The sequence below is a fragment of the Lichenostomus cassidix genome, chromosome 1 (genome assembly GCF_008360975.1).
Source record: "Lichenostomus cassidix isolate B80296 chromosome 1, HeHo_3.0, whole genome shotgun sequence".
Lineage (NCBI taxonomy): Eukaryota > Metazoa > Chordata > Aves > Passeriformes > Meliphagidae > Lichenostomus > Lichenostomus cassidix.
The window spans coordinates 29,518,401-29,537,417 of record NC_139479.1 but is presented as its reverse complement, the minus strand read 5'-3'; the positions used below and the strand labels follow the sequence as shown (position 1 = coordinate 29,537,417).

The 19,017-nt window shown below is 44.5% G+C and overlaps 3 protein-coding genes across 9 annotated transcripts in view; 2 read left to right on the top strand and 1 right to left on the bottom strand.

Moving 5' to 3' along the window:
- NPAS2 (neuronal PAS domain protein 2) overlaps positions 1–9,403 on the top strand; it is a 105,571-nt gene extending 96,168 nt beyond the window's left edge. For 5 of the 6 annotated variants that reach the window (XM_085054775.1, XM_085054758.1, XM_085054742.1 and 2 more), the window contains 5 exons: positions 2,362–2,556; positions 3,887–4,059; positions 4,567–4,659; positions 6,557–6,743; positions 7,907–9,403. In XM_085054775.1, the coding sequence (XP_084910901.1) occupies positions 2,362–2,556; positions 3,887–4,059; positions 4,567–4,659; positions 6,557–6,743; positions 7,907–8,095 (837 nt within the window). In that variant the 3' untranslated portion in view covers positions 8,096–9,403. The remainder of the gene's footprint in view (positions 1–2,361; positions 2,557–3,886; positions 4,060–4,566; positions 4,660–6,556; positions 6,744–7,906) is intronic. The other variant, XM_085054768.1, reaches the window with a different exon arrangement.
- A 2,399-nt stretch (positions 9,404–11,802) lies between these two features.
- RPL31 (ribosomal protein L31) lies at positions 11,803–16,971 on the top strand. Its single transcript, XM_085054721.1, has 5 exons — positions 11,803–11,945; positions 12,545–12,661; positions 14,188–14,313; positions 16,275–16,387; positions 16,904–16,971. Exons 2-5 carry the CDS (start codon positions 12,555–12,557, stop codon positions 16,933–16,935), a joined length of 378 nt encoding a protein of 125 aa, XP_084910847.1. The 5' UTR covers positions 11,803–11,945; positions 12,545–12,554; the 3' UTR covers positions 16,936–16,971.
- A 527-nt stretch (positions 16,972–17,498) lies between these two features.
- The window catches only part of TBC1D8 (TBC1 domain family member 8), a 50,655-nt gene continuing 49,136 nt past the window's right edge, over positions 17,499–19,017 (bottom strand). For both annotated transcript variants that reach the window (XM_085054700.1, XM_085054709.1), the window contains exon 20: positions 17,499–18,465. In XM_085054700.1, the coding sequence (XP_084910826.1) occupies positions 18,007–18,465 (459 nt within the window). In that variant the 3' untranslated portion in view covers positions 17,499–18,006. The remainder of the gene's footprint in view (positions 18,466–19,017) is intronic.

Below are 19,017 nucleotides of genomic sequence, written 5' to 3'. Positions count from 1 at the left end.
GATCCTCTGTCAGGTTAACTCTTGTTTTGGTAAGGCATCTTGAGTCTTCAGTTCTGCAGGGACACAGGCACCATTGCTTCCTGCTCTGAGTTCATTTTTTCCAGGTCATTTATATCTAGAGGGTAACAATGCTGCTTTGGCTATTATAATGGTAGCAGAGGGTCCCCAGGTATGAAACACTCAGAGTCCTCTCAGGGTGCAAACATACGAACAAATAAAATTGGCCCACTGGCATAAACTTGGTTCTAAATTTATAGTGTGTTAGCTGCCAACCATTAATTGTGCACGTTCCTACCCAGTGGCACACTCTGGTAATTGCAAAGTAGGTTACTCTGCTTTCTTTCGAGGATAAGCTCCTTGGCCTTCATCTGGAAGTAAGGTAAGCACAGGGAGGTCCCCACTAAGTAAATAGTTTGCTGCAAGTTTACATCCTGCCTGACATCTGCCTTGATAGCTGTTGACTTTGCATTGGGTGAACTGAGTGTTTCTCCAGTGCCGTGCACCACGTACAGGGAGGACACTAAGCTGATCCTCCTAAAGGTCTTAATTTGCAGTGATCTGTCAAGTGCTAGTAGGCTCACACTCCCCATCACAGTTTTGACCTGCACTGCTTGCTTTACCTGTTCTGAATTTTATATTAAATTTTGTATCAGTGGTGACCAGTTTTATTGCTAGAGCTAATCAAGTGAGTTCATGTACTAAACATGTCCAAAATTTAGCTTCTATGTGCTGAAAATAAACAAGAAAATGAATTTTCATTATTTTTCTCTTTGATTTATTCATAATGAGACCTATTTACTTGGCAGAAGTTGTGAGACCATCTGTCTTTCTGATATGCAATGGCTCCAAATTCAGTGAGCAGTGTTTTTTAAAGAAAACACTTAGAGCTAGTTTCAGACTTGCTGCAAGCAGCAGCCCCAACTCTGTCACTTGACCCATTTATTCCTATCAGACATCTCTGAGATGTGGTTAGCCTACAGCACCTGAAACTGTTGCTTTTCCTTAATTGCCCCCCTCCCCCAGCTGATTAATGTAAGCTTCATCTGTACCTTTTTTCCTGAGTAAAATCTTGGCACACAAGAATTCATTAAAAATTTATCATATTTAAATAAACTGTGTTTTAAAAGCTAGATAAATAAGTACAAACATGATGGATCAAGCCATGCATTTGCAAAGAAAAGCAATACATTGTGCCGGGCCTTTGGAGAAAGGTATGGGCTTTTTCCAGGAAAAATTAGAAGGGACATGATAGTTTAGGGAATTGTTAATACAGCAATAAGCTGCAGAAAGGTGTACTAATTACTGGGTGTACCTCAGACATACTGCTAGGCATGAGACTGATGGATGAATAATGAAGAGAATAATTGCGATTCTGATTTCATTTAAAACTTAAGTAACTCCACTTAAAATAATAGAGTTCCACAAATGTAGCAGTGGTGTAGAATCAGAATCAGATCCAAAAATTACTTCAGCTGTGTGGGATGTGTATCTCCATACAGTCCTTGGTGGCAGGAGACTAGTTTTGAAATAGTGCAAAGAGAGCTTGTGGCATTAATAATGCATACTTATAAAAGATTACTTTTTCCTCTTTACGGCCCTAATAAAAGAAATAGCCCCTAGAAAAGCAAAAATTCCCAAGGCCTATAACTTTTAAAGAAGAAAGCCTCATGTTGGAATGCAAGAATAGAGAGGACATAAATTACAGAAACACTAAGAGAGGAGCTGCTAGCTCTTTTGCACAAGTCAAATGCATGGCACACTTAGGAAGAACACCAGGTGACAGTTACCTGATGGGAAATCAGATAAATGACAGCGACTGTCTGTTTACATATCCTCTCAATGATAAGGGCAGGGCTGTTCAGCTTGGAGAGCTCTGGCCTGACTGTGGCCTCATTAAAAACATTCAACGACTCAGCTGGGTGTAAAGTGTTGAATTTCCAGAGACAAATTCAAAGACAGCTCTGTCTGAAAGGCAGGTGGATTTTATTGAAAGGAGAAACAAAAGGACTGAAGAGACATGGAGTTACTCTCTTCTCTTTGGTCAGGATGCCCCAGAACACAGTGAGTGTGCTGGGAACTGGTCTTACGATGGCTGTGCCTGCCCCATGGAGAGAGGACTTGTACCTTCAAGACATATTTCACAAGTAATGGATGCACTTGCAGAACGAGAAACCAAGAAACTCGAGACAGCAGAGCTGTTAATGTAGGAATTATAGGTGATTTCCAACTAACAGTAAATGGGTTATAAATCCAGGAATGTGGTAACTTTATTTTAAAATATATCTTTCAATTTACTTCTCTCACCTTCATTATTCAAGACAGCTGGGCTATGTAAATAAACCCTCCCCTCTTATTTTCCAGATGTTCTTACAGCAGCCTACAGTGTCCCTGAGCTTTAGCAATACTCAGCAGCTGGACCCACAACAGCTACAGCAGAGGTCAGGGGCTATTTCTCAGCAGCAGCTTGTCCCCAGTCCTCAACTTCAAGGGCAAATCACATCTTCACAAACAACGAACCAGCAATCACTGAGAGAAGCAAGCGTGATATCGAGCCAGGTAATCATTTCTTTGAATAGAGAAGCATTTAGATGGAAAGGAGACACCGAGCTGTTATTAAGCAAGCAAGTAAAATCATGTAAGTCCTGTAACTGTGCCTTTGCCTTCCCCTTCTTTTTCTTCTGTATAACAGCAGCCTATATAAAGGGCTTCCCTACAGCATTTACCTTAGCTTAAAGCCTTTTTTAAGACATCAGCCAGGAGGGTTACTTGAGCAGCTGTTTCATCTTGAAAACAGAGCAGGGGGGCATGCAAAAGCTGTGGGGGACTTACTCTTCTTCAGGTGGTCCTGAAAGAAACTTGACTGGCTATGCTGGAAACTTGCAATAGTGAGACCTCTCAGAATACTTGCTCCTTGAGTCTAGTCAGACACCACCAATGCAACAAAGCCTGTCTGCTGTGCTGGGACACAGAATACATTAAGATTCGTGTGAGACCCTCAGGTTGTGAATGTTAACAGGTTCCTGCACAGTGAAATAAAGTGCAGCCTGAGCAGTAACTGAGATCTGTGCAAGCTATTAAGTTTGGCACAGAATTTTTTGTTCATACTGCTGGTTTCTCGGTATTTCCAGTGTTTGCTCTTCCACCCACCTGTGGTACCTCCCCTCACAGAAAACTGAGCTTTCTGCTTCCTCATTGTGTGGCAAGCATAGCTACATGATTGTCTTCAAGAGCCCCCCAGCTGTAGCTTTTAACCTCCTACACACACCTGTATCATAATGACTCTATTAAAGTAAACAGTGTATCTGTATAATAAATACAAGACAGGGGGCAAAGAGCAGAAACTAATGCATAAGAAGTTCCACCTCAACATGAGGAAGAACTTCTTTACTGTGCAGTGACCATGCACTGGAACAGATTGTCCAGAGAGGTTGTGGAGTCTCCCTCACTGGAGATATTCAAGAACTGTCTGGACACAATCCTGTGTAATATGCTCTGGGATGACCCTGCGTGGGCACACAGGTTGGCCAAGATGTCCCACTGTGGTCCCCTCCAACCGTTCCCGTTCTGTGATACTGTGAAATAGGAAAAAACAAAACAAAAAAAAAAAAAAAAAAACACGGTTTTTTCTTTGATACGGCCTTTTCCCATCATGGGGCTTGGCGGCCGTTCCTCACGCCTAGCTCTGTTCCTGCCTTCACGGGGCGTCGTTTGGGCAGCGCTCTCCCAGCGCCCCGGTCCCGGGGAGTGCCGGACGGCAGGAGCAGGCGCGGGGCAGCCGCGGGCACGACAGTCGTTTCGCGTAGGGTGACAGCAGCCGGGTGGCGGCACCGCCAGGCACTGGTGCCGGAGTTGGGCTGTGTCCCCGCTGTCCCCTCTTCTCTTGCAGGGCTCGAAGGCGGCGCGGAGCGCGGAGCTGGCGCCGGGCGGCGGCCGCGCCCCACCTCGCACCACACCCGCGCCGTTCGCCTCAGGCGGCGGCCCCGCGGCGCCCCCTGGCGGCCTGTCCCGCGGCGGCACCCCCGCGCCGCCCGCCGGCTGCAGCCACGACCAGCAGCTCAGGTACGGAGCGCGGGGCTCCTCGCTTGAGGGGCTGAGCTGAACGGCTGGAGCGGCTGACTCCAGCCGTGCTCGGGGGAAATGCCGATCTCAGCGCACTCCCGGCCCTGTGGCTGAAGTAATGCGGGGGTTAAGACCCGCAGAGCGTAGCTGTCTGACCCTGTAGCGTAATGAAAATGGAAGTCTTGCTGCTGGCTTTGAAGAACACAAGGTGAATTTAATAAAAGTTGTAAATATTAGTCAAGCATCCATATACTTAGCAGATAATACTGATGTTAAAAAACGGGATTTATTAAGCGAATGTCAGGCACCCACACTAGCCCAGAGGGCAGGCGCTGCCCCTGCCTCTGCCTTGCAGCAGCCGGGATGTGCCCCAGCCAGCAGCCGGGTCAGACCTCCTCACACAGCCTGCTGCTGTGCCTGTGAAAATCCCTGTTTCTCTTTGTGCAACGTGGGATTTGTATGGTACTTCTGTTCCAGCAATGTCACTTTTTTTTCCCCATGTGCCAGATTGTTGCTTAGCCAGCCTATTCAGCCCATGATGCCTGGGTCCTGTAATGCAAGACACCCTTCAGACCTCAGCATGGCGGGATCCCAGGCTAAGTACGTGCCTTGTCGGAGATAAAACATCAAAGCTGCTTTTGAGGGGAAGTAGCCTTCTTTCATAAAATGACGAAGTAGTTATAAATATGAAGAATGTGTTACTGTGCTGAGCCTGCCTTCCAGCGTCAGGGTCAGCCTTACCCTGCCTGGTCACATCAGGAAGGATGACAGAGAGGAACACAATGTGCCAGTGGCATTTTAACAAGCCGTGGCTGGGGAAATTTTTGTCCCTCACATGCGGCTTGCTTCAGCACTAGAACTTCTGATCCACCAACGTAAATGTGAGAGAGAAAGTCAGCACTGGCCCAGATAAATGACTGGTGCCAAGAAAGCCTCACCTCAGTTGTTTTGTCTCCTCAAAACTTAGATGAAGGAAGCAGAACACACTGGCCAAAATATACTCTTTTTTTTTTTTAGCTGTTTTTTGTCACTGCACTTAATTGTGAACTGCTAAAATAATTTCTTTTAAAATAATTCTTTTTACAAAACAGTATTCTTCTAATGTTATCTCGGGATTGTAGGTGTTTACTCAAGATAATCTTAAACACTATTGGTGTTTAAGATTATCTTGAGTTAATTTGTCAAATATAAATATTTCAGCTCTGCTTTTAAGATTCTGAATAAAAGAGGCCTTATTTGCAAAGAAGCATCTCCCAGTTCCTGTAGACTTCCTGACTCGTGGGACTCTTTTATAGGCGCTCACATCCTTGTACAAGTACCCAGACTGTAGCATTTCTGACTAAACCCTAATGTTGAACAGCTGTTGAGTGAACACAAGCCACACTATGATCTCATCACCCTTCACAGGATAAACAGAATGAGGCTGGGTTGGCAATAGTTCCATTGTGGTTTTGCCCACAGCCTTCCACAAAACAACACATATTTAAGTTTTGCTATCCAAAAGCAGAATAGCAGCAGGAGACGAGTATTTTGTTTCTGTCCCATCCCTCATTCCCAAGGGTTTCTAGAGGCTTCTTCTGTTCCTACAGTGGGGCTTACAGTAATGGGAACTGCTGGTCACACTTGGCAATATAGGTATGAGCAGCTTAAGAAGTACTCAACCCTAGCCATGTTTCTGCAAGAGATCACCACCCCCCAGGCAGTCACAGGGGAGCACAGACAGCAGGACAGGAGGTGCATTTGTTTCTCTCTTGCTGCAGTTCAGGGCTCAGCATATTAAAACAGAATCAAAGGCCATTTGGTTTAATGAGTCTGGCATGTGAATGCTCTGGCTGAAGACAAGACATGCATAAACCAGAATCTTTAATGAATTTAAAATGTGATCTGGATTTTGAGGTGAGATGTATTCTTCCCTCCAAGTCCAGCTCATGTGCAGAGTAAGGGAAAGCAGTGCTGCCAATAATGCCATTGTTCATACTAGCCAGTCCATGCACCGGAATAATTTATTGGGAATTATTTGGAGGGTTTCAGCTGCAGAAGAGAAGGTCCGGGGAGACCTTACAGCAGCCTTCCAGTACCTAAACAGGGCTACAAGAGAGATGGGGAGAGGCTTTTTTATAAGGGCATGTAAGGATAGCACAAAAGGTAGTGGATTTAAACAGAAAGAGGGCAAGTTTAGATTAGATATTGGGAAGAAATTCTTTACTGTGAGGGTGATGAGGCATTGGAACAGGTTGCCCAGAGAAATGGTAGATGCCCCATCCCTGGAAGTGTTCAAGGCCAGGTTGGATGGGGCTCTGAGCAACCTGGTCTAGTGGAAGGTGTCCCTGCCCATGGGAGGGAGTTTGGCACTAAATGGTCTTTTAAAGTCCTTTCCAACTCAAACCATTCTGTGATTCTATAAATCAGGAAGACTAGGGATTCCCATCCCTATTCTAAGAGAAGACCTTTGCTTCCACCACCTTGTTCTTGATTGTTTTGCTTCTTTCTTCCATAGGTATTCTCAAACCCAACAAATGTTTCAAAGTTTGGAAGTGCAGACTTCCAGCAGCAGCTCTCCAATCGTACTGATGGGACAAGCAGTGTTAAACCAAGGGTTCACCACTACACCTCCTTCCCAGCCATCCTCTTTGCCACCTATGCAACTCCAGCACCAACAGCATCAGCAACAACGCTACCTGCAGGTAGGACAAAGAGGATGATGTATAAAGTGTACACACAGAGTAATAAGGTGAGTGGGCTATGCAAATGGGGCCCCAGGTTTCTGCTGGAGCCTGATCCCGGCAGAAAAGTCCATTTAAGAGATGCTGACATGTGTGAGACTGCTACAGTGCCCTGTGCCAGTACAGCAAGGGAACAGTGAGAACAGAATATTTAAGAGGAAATTACTAATTCTGTACGTTGAAAGCATAATCACATTATCTTGGATATATTTAAAGTTTATTTCTAGCTGGAGAAAATCAATGCCTTAGGATTTGTTCTGTGCTCTTTATTCAGTATAAAATTTGCTTAGTTTACAAGTCAAAAGATGATTTTTAATTACCAGCATCAATATAAAATAGATCTGGATCAGATATCTGGATCCCTTCAGGAAACTAACATTTTCTCAACTCCACAAGGCAAAAAAGATAAAGTGGAGCACGTTGCCTGTAAGAACCAGGTGATATGAAGATGTAAAAATACTTATTTTTTGACCTAATTCAAGACATACTAAAGTAAAGGAGAAGGGAGGAAATGAGTTTGTATTGAGTCTCTGTATTAGTTCAACGGGAGCTGAACTGAGTCTATAAAACCTCATCACATATCCACTGGCATAACTGAAAGGGTATAACCAACCTCAAATGATTAAACTCTTCTTATTGAAATGAAATCCTTATCACAGCTGAGAATTAATGAAAAAAGTATGGCAGATACTGTTTCCAATAAAGCATCTGCAAAATTCACATCAGCTTCAACACTGCAAGGTAACACCTTACTGTAAGCTCATGAAAAGGAAGGGCTAGAAGGGACAGCATGAGGCACATTATGATCCTGTTTCATTTCAGCCATCCATGTCATTTCTGACATGTTCACCCACCTGGTTCCTAAACAGGCTTTTCAGGATAACGTGCAAATCCCAGGCAGTGCATTCCTATGAGAAAACCTTCTCAATGCCTAATTAGAATGTTCTTTGTTGCAATTTATGCCCATTCCTTCTATCATTAGTTATGCCAACCTCACGCCGAACAGCTCCATCTATAAAAGCCAGCAAACCAAGTAGTGTTTTTATGCATCCTGTACACTGAAGACAAAGAGGATTAACACATGAAAGAATCAAACACCACGATAAATATTATTTTATCTGTAGGTGCAAACACCAAGTTCTTTGCACAATGAACAACACGATTCTTTGCTCCTGCCATCTTACTCATCACAGCAAGGAAATATGGGGTATCATCAGACACAGCAGCAGCAACAGCAACAACAACAACAACTAACATCAAGAAGAAGGAATAGTTTATCAGAATCATCAAATTTACCACAGCCACTGCGATAGAGTCCCACCAGCACAATCAATGCACGATTAGCTTTAACCAATGGGCACATGGGACAGAAGAGAAAGACTTTGTACTTACTGTTCTGACTTTTGCACAAGGATTTCTTTCCAAGCTCTATGACAGAAGTACACCCAGAGTGCAGACTGCCACAGACAGTGCATTCACGGCACGCTGGCTTCCAGTTTGCGCTGTCTCGTGAGCACAAGATGTACTGACAGAGCAAAGTAAAAAGGAGCACTATCCTGTGCAGCCTCCGTCACTGCTGGGTGCATGGGAAGAGGCGTTTAACTCCAGCGTGTCACTCTGGAAGCCATCTGGCAATTCCAAAAGACTGTCGACAAACTCATGAGGTACTTGGCCTTCACTGTTTCAGTTCTTCTTTTGTGTATGAAAAGCACTGCGTCAAAGGTCTATCGAGGAGAGAACAAGAGATTATTTTTATTATGATTATTGTTATTATTTTGCACAACTGCACAGAGGACAAAACCTAGGCACTTTCTGTAAAGAGAAGTTTGTTTCTTTATTCTTGTGGCCAAATTAGCACATCCAGTGGAGGAGAAAGCCCAGCCATTGGTGAATATGGTCTACAGTTCATAACCCTTGATTTAGAATCTGGAAAGTATTATGCAGCTTACCCTAACTGTTCTTCATTACTAAAAGCCAACCAATCAAAAAAACAAACCCAAAACCCACACTGGACTGTTTCCTACATGAATTGTGATTGCAAAGGAGAACTCAAATTGTAAGCACAATCATACAACTCTCCAATAGTACAACATGAATCCTTCAACCTAAACTCACCCACTCCAAGTCTCTGAGAAATATGCACTGTGTTTTGGCCCACTGACTCGGGATGCTGCAGACTATTACATATCTCTTTCATTATAACATTTAGGATTAAATTTTCCTTTGGAGGAAAAAAAAAGAAAATGCACTTTTCGCTTTTTTTGTATGTTTTCCGTTGATATGTTTCTAAGAAAGATTTTATGTAATTATTAAATAAAAAGTAGTGTATTGTACAGCTGTTGTAATAATGACCTATTTCTATATAAAATAAAATTATATGGAATTATGTGGAAATTATTTTGTATATGAAATATCAACTCATTTCACAAGTATAAAGATTGTGCTTGTGCTTTTTTGTGAGTGGGTATTTTGTAATAAACTAATGAATTAGAAATGTTTTTGTGAAGGGAACTACTGTTTCACGCTATATACAACTCAAACTATTATTTTTTTTCCATTTAATGATGGAAAGTTGTCTTTATTTGTAGAATAAAATAAAATAGCCAAAAGGCTTTATTGCAGGACTTGCACATATTTTCCTGTGACTGTTGAACTATGTGATTCATTTTAGACTTTTAATCTTAGCCATAGACTTGAATGATGTTTGGCACCCAGTTAGCAAAACCAAGTATTATCCGTTGGAGTTTTTGTCATGGCATAGACACTGAGAATGAAAGCTCAGGAAGTCATATTAGCTGCAAGCAAAGACAGCTCATTTTAAGCACCTTTAAAACTTTAAGCACCTTTAAAGACCTCGGGCAGCTTTGTGCTTCCAACCAAAGAGTTTTATATTAGGACAAAATGGATGGTATAAAGAATGGTTTGCCTCAGCACACACCAGGGCTTTGACCTATGTCCAGTTTTAGTGTTGTAAGACACCTCTGTCCTGAGTTTTGGGACACATCTCTTCTGCAATATTCACCCTGTAAACAGTCTGATTTCCACTTCAGCATCCTTGTGCAGACTCCTTTTCATGTTAAATTCAAATTGACTACAGGATGGAGCAGCCGAGGTACAGGTTTGCTTTCCCTCTGCAGACAGAGAGAGAACCTCCAACACAGGTTGAGCTGGGTAACTGAGCACAGGAATGTCTTCATTCCCCTCAGTAAGACTGAAAAGGCAAGGCCCTCAGGGCAGCTTGCAGCCACTGGAGCCAGCATTAGCTTCAATGAAGTGCACACATGACTTTTCCTCCCTTCAGTACCAAGGATCACATCAGCAGGCCCCATGTGTTCTGGTTTCTGTGCCATAGGGGAACAATGGAGATAATTGGGCTAGGAGCCTGGAAATTGTGAAAGTAAGCTTTCATGGAAATGAAAAAAGCTCATTTGCCCTGAGTTCTGAGAAAGCTAAAAATCTCCTAGAGAAAATCCATTGACAAAATTACCCTGATGCTTCAGCTGCAAGACTGGGTGGTAGCAGTGATGGGTGCACGTGTATTTCAGTCCATACAATCCCTCACTGAGAGAGGATGAAGGAATCAAGTATCTGGTCCCTAAGAAAATGTTTTTACCGCTACCTTTATGTGCCAGGGTGAATTAGCCTGCTCATCCCTTTAAATTCCTGTGTTCAGTGAAGCAAGACTGACCCCACCAGATGAAGATTAGAAAACTAAACATGAAGGTTTCACTTAATGTCTGAAGGAACCTCTCTCTTTCCATTAACTATAGACAAACCTAAGGAAAGGCCAGTTGGCTAAGCTAGAGGCTAACTTCATAAATGCCAACCGCTCCTGGGAAAGGACAGATCTGTAAACTGAAAGTTTATGCAGGAATACGTAATCAAGGAACATGAGCACCTCAGAGGAAATACCTGTGGAAGCCACAGTTGACGGATCTCAGCTACTATGACAGAAGACAGGGGAAGGGAAAATACCTTTAAGAATTTGTTTTACTCTCAGGGATTATACACCCACATCTCTCCTGACTGCCACCGATATGTCCAAACCAAGTTTAACCTTGGAGCAAACACTTAACATTCTAAAACCAGTGGCACTCTAAGCTGCTAACAGGGAGATGCTGTAAATAGGGAGAGGTTGCCCTCTTCTAAGATGGTTTACTACATTGTTTGGAAGGATACAGAGTGCTTTTAAGAGCAGATTTATGTCAATACCTAGTTTTTCATGCTCTGTCTCATTTCCTCCCCATACACACATTCTGGTTTGGGATCATTGTCCTTGTTCTCTGTTGCAAACACAAGGCAACGCCAGACCTCACAGAGCTGGGCTGTTCATTATAGCCGAGATCCAGCTTGTTCCAACATAATCCCTCAGCTCGGGCCGGTTTCCCGGGCAGGCAGGGTGGCCACATCAGGGTACTGCTCCACGCCGGGATGCCTCTGTCTCGGGCATAAGACCTCCAGATCTGAAGGGGGCAAAACGCTTGGCGAAAGCACCACTGCGCCAAGCTGAGCTCCCCACACACCAACCACTCCAAGGAAAAGAAAGACCCTACAGAGGGAGCGGGCGGGCGGGCACCAAACACCCCCGGTACGGGCACACACTGACACCGCCAGTGACACCCCCGGTACGGGCACACACTGACACCGCTCCAGTGACACCCCCGGTACGGGCACACACTGACACCGCCAGTGACACCCCCGGTACGGGCACACACTGACACCGCCAGTGACACCCCGGTACGGGCACACACTGACACCGCCAGTGACACCCCCGGTACGGGCACACACTGACACCGCCAGTGACACCCCCGGTACGGGCACACACTGACACCGCCCCAGTGGTGTCCCCGCTCCCAGCACACACAGACACCGCCCCGATGGTGTCCCCGCTCCCGGCACACACAGACACCGCTCCCCAATGGTGTCCCCGCTCCCGGCACACACAGACACCGCCCCAATGGTGTCCCCGCTGCCGGCACACACAGACACCGCTCCCCAATGGTGTCCCCGCTCCCCAATGGTGTCCCCGCTCCCGGCACACACTGACACCGCCCCCACGCCAGCCCCTCCCGCCGCCGGCGCAGTCGCTCCAGCCTCATCCCGGAAGGGCTCCTGTTTCCCGGCGTGCCTCGCGCGCTCCTTTCCGGCCTGTGCCCGGGCAGGGTGAGTGTGGGCTTGGGCCGCGTCCCGCACAATCCGCCTCCATCCGCCCCGCAGACCCCGCGGCGCGGCGGCAACCCGGCCCGGCCCGGCGAGGGGGGCGTCCCGGCAAGGGGGGCACCGGGTGGGATCTCCCGGCGCGTCCGCGTTCGGCGGGAATGGGGTCGGTCTTCTGCCCTCCCCAGGCCCGGGAAGGCCTGCAGGACTCGCGGGACCGGGAAATGGCCCGTCCGTGCTGTTGCCCCTGGGAGAAGCCGCTCTGGCACCGTCACGTTCATGCCGGGACGAGCTGAGCTGCCCTCCTGGGTCACCTTGCAGAAGGAGGGGGCTTAGGGCTGGCCAGGAGCCCGTTGTTCATGCGAGGTGGTCCGAGAGTCCTGCATGTGCTTCCTGCTCCTCTCAGGGAGAAGGAAGCATTTGTGATGCTGGAAAGTTGCTGCGTGATGCCTGCGACTGGTGCGACCCCTGGGGTTAATTAAGCTGGTTAATTAAGGTTTCTGAATGTGGGAGTTGTATGGCTTTTGAGGAGCTGGGGACGGCGGGAGGGAAAGGGACGGGGAAGGTGCGAAGTTTCTGTTTGATGTGTGCACGGTGCCTTTCAGCGTCGCTCAAATGGCTCCCGCAAAGAAGGGCGGCGAGAAGAAGAAGGGGCGCTCCGCCATCAACGAGGTAGTAACCCGGGAATACACCATCAACATTCACAAGCGGATCCATGGCGTGTAAGTTTTTTTATCAGCGAAATTGGCCTTCTGTGAAGTGGCGTCTGGCAGTGGGTTCGGTAGGTTTTAAAGGGCAGAGAAAGACTGTCCTTGCAGCCTGGTGTTTGTGGTCCCTTGTGCCTCGGTAGTGTCCCGAGGCAGCAGCCCTGTACCTGTGTAACCCCAGACTTGGCTTGTGGCTTTCAGGAACAAGCCTGTTTCTGTGATTGTGAGTGTTCTGGGACTTGAAGTTAGATCGATTTACTTCTGTGCACAGGTCATCATTCTTTCCCAAGCAAATGCTTAAACTTCAGCCCACTGAGAAAGTTCTAGAAATTAAATAGTTATGTAATCAAGTGGTTGGCTTCATGTTTATCATGAAGTTGTGTGAGGTGTAAATTGGGATATGATTTGGGTTAAAGGATATTTTGTTGTGTGCAGGTAAGAGTAGCTTTTTAATCAACAAAATGCAGAACCTCATGAAAACATGTAGCAAAGTGCCTCAGAGAAAACTGCATTGCGTTTGCTTTGGTCGCATGGAAGACGCCATCCAAATCCAAACAATTGGTGCAGTGGCTAAAGTTAACATGGAATAGGAGAGAAATGAGGCAGTGGAGCATTGCAGAACTGTGGCTGAGAATGGGAGGCAGTGGTACTCTAAATGACAAGATGTTCTGGCCTTGCCTGTTGATTTGCAGTTCAGTCTGTTTCACTGCTGATGATCCTGCTGTCTACTTTTCTTTTTGGGCATGATGTGCTAGAGCTGAGATGCTTTTTGTTTAGTGCTTGCCTCACTTGTAATCATAAACCCACTTCCCATTTCTAGCACTAAATGTCAACAGCAGTGTGCAAATAATATAACTGAATATAACACACTGTGGGGCCTCAGGCTCTACTGGCACAGCCCCATGTCACAGTGGGTATAATATATATGGCAAAACACTCCTGGCAGCTCTGACTTCCATTGTGACTGCCCAGTCCTGCAGGATCTGGCCATAATGGGCTTTAGGACAGGCTGTACTGGGGAGAAAAACCCTGTTCTGATGGTGTTCTTAGTGCAGTCCTGAGAGCATGAAAGAAAGTAACTATCAAGTACTGTTCAGCAAAAGCTGTTACTTAGAATAACATCAGTTTTGGTCTTCTGCTGTTTATTACAGTACTGATACAGTTCTGTCATCTTTATGTTATTGTTGTTGCAATGCTTTTCTCACAGGGCTTTTATTCAGAGTATCTGTGAAACCTCTGATCTCTTTGGTGTTACTGAGATATTTGAACATATTTCACATTCAAACTGAAGGCTTAAGATCCAGGAGATCTTGTGGTTGCAAAATTTCACTGAAATTATTCTACCTAAGTGGTTTCTGTTAAGCAGAGACATGAAGGTTAGCAGCTGCTTGCCAGGGTAAAGGTCTAGTTGTGCTGGTGCAGCTGTTTGTCTGCTGTTGAGCACAATGCTTTGGGGTTGTATGTTTAAAGAATATATGCAACAAGTGTCTAGTGCTGACAGTGTCCTGAAGTTGAAGAAATGGCTCTTGTGTTTGTCCCAGGGGCTTCAAGAAGCGAGCACCACGCGCTCTCAAGGAAATCCGTAAATTTGCGATGAAGGAGATGGGTACTCCTGACGTTCGCATTGACACCAGATTGAACAAAGCAGTCTGGGCTAAAGGAATAAGGTGGGTTTTTACAGTTTTCCCTACTGGGTGAGGAAAGACATGAAGGATTAGGAAAAAACTGTATACTTGTAGTATTTACATTTTCTTTGCAAATCCTTCCTTCCTTTGGAGTACACACCACCTAAGCTTTCTGTGACGTCTGTGTTCTGGTCAGCTCTCCCAATGTAGTTGTAACAAAGCTTTGGTAGACTCTGGGATTGAAAGAAATTTCTTCTAATAAGAACAAAGGAGAGAAGCAATGCCGGTTTGGGGATGGAGGGCGGGGAAGAGAAAGGACTGGGGTGTTTTAATACTGTAGTACCCTGATCCCTGTTGCAGCAGGCAGCTTTTATAAACCTGACCTTGTAGTGATACCTACAATCCCAGGCTAAGTGTCTGGGATTTGTGTGCTGTGTCTGAACAGGATTAGGTTTTGAAGCATGCTGAACTGACAAATGCTACACAAAAGAAGGTGTGTTTTAAACAGGGCTGTTAATCTTCTGTTGAAAGTACAAATAAATACATAGTTTGGGGACCAAAATCTACACCTTCTGTTAAGTCACTGCTTTAAAGGCAGCTGATTTGACATGTAAGGATGGTCCAAAAGAACTCCTGTGAGGAGTGGGACCAGTTAAACTAATAAAAGGGGAACTGATCTGGATTGATGCCTTGAGTGATGCACTGGATACACACAGGTTTAAACCATGTCTTCTGGGAATTAGATTCCTAAGTCTAGTCTATGACATACATAGAATATTTTACTCGGTGTTGTGTGGCTGACCCTTTCTTCAAAAGCAGAGTGGGAGGATGAGACTAGTTATGAGTTATTAGGTCTTACAGGCAGGGATTCTCTGTCCTCCCTGTTAAACTGCCCAGTTTATAGGGAGTGAAGAAGTAGCAGTGGAACCAGGAGACAGCATAACCCCAGAGCTTCCTAGTGAGGCTGCTAACCAAGACGCCCTCCTATTAACTGGTACAAGTGCAGTCTGTGGAGCAAGGAGTCGCCACATCTGTCTTTCCAGTGTGGGTCTGCAGTTTTTACTAGTTAGAGTACATAATGCATGCAAAATAAGGTATCTTCCTCTGGAAGCATCAGGGGAGGCTAAAATCATGTTGGCTGGTATGATAGTCACCTACATAAAGTAGTGAAAAATGCTTTTAACTTGTTACAACAAGAAAGTAAAGAAAAGCATGGTTCTGTGTCTTAGCTTGCTGTGTCCACCCGATGTAGTAAGTATGCTCTTTAAAAGGTACAGCAGGGAGGAAGAAGTTCCTTCATGTATTCTATGAAGCAAAGTACTCTGAGCAGGAGTTTCACAAAATCTTGAGTTCATTTGAGGTGGCAGGTTATGTGAAAAATAGTGGAGAAAAAATTTTGTGCTTTCCCTCAAGCATATTTTGGGCATTATTAGAGGAAGGAGACTAAGCTGTGACTTGCCTATTACAAACAAAATCATCCAAACAATTCAATTGTGATTCCATGGGCTTGGTGAGGAAGAAATATTGATGGTTTTGTGCCCATAAATAAAACCTTGGTTCAGGTCTGATGCTCACTAGAACTTCCACAACTTTCTGCATAAAGATTAGGCAATACTCTTTTGACAGAGGCCTTGGGCTTTGGGGTAGATTGTTGAGGGTTTTCCTCACTAGGTTATATTGTTGTAAGAAATGCATGTTAGTAACAGCTGCTTGCTGTTCATGTTCACTTGATGATCATCTTCATGGTGTATTTCCTCAGTAGTGGACTGATGATGCAGTGCTGACTTAATATTCCTCCTGGATGAGTAATTCAGTTAAATCTTACCTGCTAACTTTAATAAAACCAAACAAAATGAAGAAAAATAGCTCCTCTAAGGCAAACAGTACAATCTCTTAAGGTCCAAGATTTTGCTCTTGCTGTGATGCTGAGAAAGAACTTCCCTATGAAATCATGGGTTTCAATACATACTTCACTGAAAATTAATCTGCCATCTTCATTTTAGGAACGTTCCGTACCGTATCCGTGTGCGTTTGTCAAGAAAGCGCAATGAGGATGAGGATTCACCCAACAAGTTGTACACTCTGGTCACCTACGTACCAGTCACAACATTCAAAGGTAAGGAAGGTTCCATGAATCTCCCAAGCCATGTTTCTCTGAAAAAGAAGCAAAGCAGGACAGCTCCTCCTGCAGTGCAAAATTCAGATGAAGAGCACGCTGGAAGAGTCAAACTACTGGCTTAACTTAGCTCTGCTGTAGAGAACAGGGCTGCTGGCTTGGCTGATCCACATTAATAAGAAGTACAGAATTCAGTGAAATGTTCATGTAGATTTTGAGAGATTGAAAAACACTGGCCATAGCCATTAGGGTAGTTTTAAGGTTGGTTTTCCCATGTAAAACCCATCCTCTGACGTCAGAAGCTCAGACAGGTTGAGCCATTTCTGCTTGTCATCTGAGAAAAATCAGTTCTGTAAATACAACAAAATTTTTGTTTTAACATTTGGATAAATACTTGCCTATATAGTTTGCTCTTCCAGAAGTAGATAAGCAAACTGGCTTTGAAACAGTAGGTGTATTTTCTTGTGAAGACTTCTGTATATATAACAGGTGGTAATAAAACGTCTTGTTTTGCAGGTCTACAGACAGTCAATGTGGATGAAAATTAAACTGATTTTCATTATAATAAAAAGATTAAAAGAAAATATATTCTTAAATTGTTTTTATTGTCCAGTCTCTTCAAGCTCTCAACTGTGAAGCACTGAGTTGAACAAGTATCAACTTTTTACAGTATCCTTTCTTTGAGCTTGATAATAATGGTGTAATTTTCTTAAATACACTAGACTTAGGTTACATGTGAATGGAATAAGGAGATTGAAATGTTCTTTGTGGGTGGCAGAGTCCTGGTGGGTTTGTTTTGTTCTGGGGTATTAAAAGCCACTACACAGGTATTTTAAGTTAAGGCCAAGTTTGTTTAAAAACAAAACAAGAAAAACTCAACCAAAACTGATAGATCAATATAGCATGTGTGATCTCATGTGGACGAAGTGCCCTACTGGCCTCTTAAGCAGACTGAGCAGGCTTTTCCCAAAGCAGCTCTGTGTGCTACATGGAAACAGGCTTCTGATGAGTGAAATAATTGTGATCATGCTACCTCAGGGTATTTGTTTAATGTGGTAGGCACTAAAGGCACTTAGCTTCCCTAAATCAGTAAATACTGTCAATGCCAGTCTTGTACAAAAAGGGTTTATTGAAAAGTGCATGTTTTCACAGACCAACATCAAAAGCACAGTCCATGTACACTTAACATTTCAGCAAGACATAAAAATTGGAATACAATCAAATATATTAAAATAGTTTCAATTACCAGCATTGAAACAGTTTTCAGTATTAGTGCAAAAAAAAGGCAACCAAAACAAACTGGACAGCAGATGAGAAGTGTTTTCCCCTGTTAAAAAAAAAAAAAAAAAGACAACTGGAGCCAGCCTCTGCTCTCCCAGCACGGAAGAGGGCTTCAGTGTCTTCACACTGCAGACAGATGTTTCCTTTTACATTCAAAACAAGAACATAATAAGTCAATGGCACAAAACAAACCTACCCACCCTTTTAGCTTTTAAAGCTCTGAAACTGAAAACCACAGACCAACAAATTGTTTATCAAAGTCCACTGCTAACTAAAAGCCTTTTACAGTATGTCCTTTGGCGTAACTTCAGTGCATTTCATTTTTGACATGGTTGCTGCTACTGCGTGCTTGGTTTTGCATGTTCACCCCGTGACTGGCAGCTCATTCCGTTTGTTCTGAGGCTGTATAGATTTAGCTTTGCATTCTCAAGCTTTGGTTTCAGTTCTAAGGGTTTTTCAAAGAAGTTAACTAATGATTGTTCAGTCAAGAGGGAGGCTAAAATATGTTCAAAAGAGACAGTCCAGTCCCCTTCAGTCACAGGTGAAGATTGGGAGTCTTTGTGAGGGGTTTTCACAGTGTCAGTAAAAACAGCATCCTGGTCTGAAGTAGAGGCCTCGGGCTGTAAGTCCTCGGTGAACTCATCTGATCCACTCCCCAGGCTGATGCTCCTTTGTCCTACTTCTCCAATCTGAAGTAACAGTGTGGTCACAGTGGCAATGGCTTGATACAAATCATTCTCCTCTGGATCTTCATGAAACATGCTATACAACGTTTTGCAGAACTGAATGAACTCCCTCTGTGAAGGATGAAAAGCCAACATCAAAGTCCTGAGCAGCCACGCTAAGGATCACTGCAAGAGTCAGGTGGGCACAGCAGTGCAGAGGCAGGTGGAATGGTGGAACATTTATATGCTCTTATATAACTTCTGCCTCCTTTAAAAAAAATGTTAGTGAAGTGATTTCAACCCCCAATGGTGTTAGGAAACCTTGTGCTGAAAGCAAAACTGGAAGAGAGCAGTGAAGTATTTTGATGCCCAGATGAAGGAAATCAGGACCTGCCAGATGATCTAACGGCAAGGGATAATCCCTTACTAGTGGCTGCTACACACAGTGACTTACAACCAAAGCCATCCACAGGCCTGCAGGCAACTTCCCTTCTGCTATTTCTCTCCTCTCTTCTCCCAGCTCTTCTAAAAAAATTTGGAGATCTTCTCTGCCCAGCCCCTTTCTGTCTCTCCCCTGCTCACCCACTGCAGATGATTATCAGGCTGAAGAGGAATTTCCATATATCCTATTAGGCAAGTTGTGAGCCCTTGGTGAAATGATGCCTTTGTGAGATGGTGAGTGCC

What these genes read in the sequence shown, in the direction of transcription:
- RPL31 (XM_085054721.1), top strand. Translation starts at nt 12,555, where the DNA reads ATGGCTCCCGCAAAGAAGGGCGGCGAGAAGAAGAAGGGGCGCTCCGCC. An exon ending in CACAAGCGGATCCATGGCGT is followed by an intron (nt 12,662 to 14,187) that starts GTAAGTTTTTTT and finishes TGTTTGTCCCAG; the next exon opens with GGGCTTCAAGAAGCGAGCAC. An exon ending in GTCTGGGCTAAAGGAATAAG is followed by an intron (nt 14,314 to 16,274) that starts GTGGGTTTTTAC and finishes TCTTCATTTTAG; the next exon opens with GAACGTTCCGTACCGTATCC.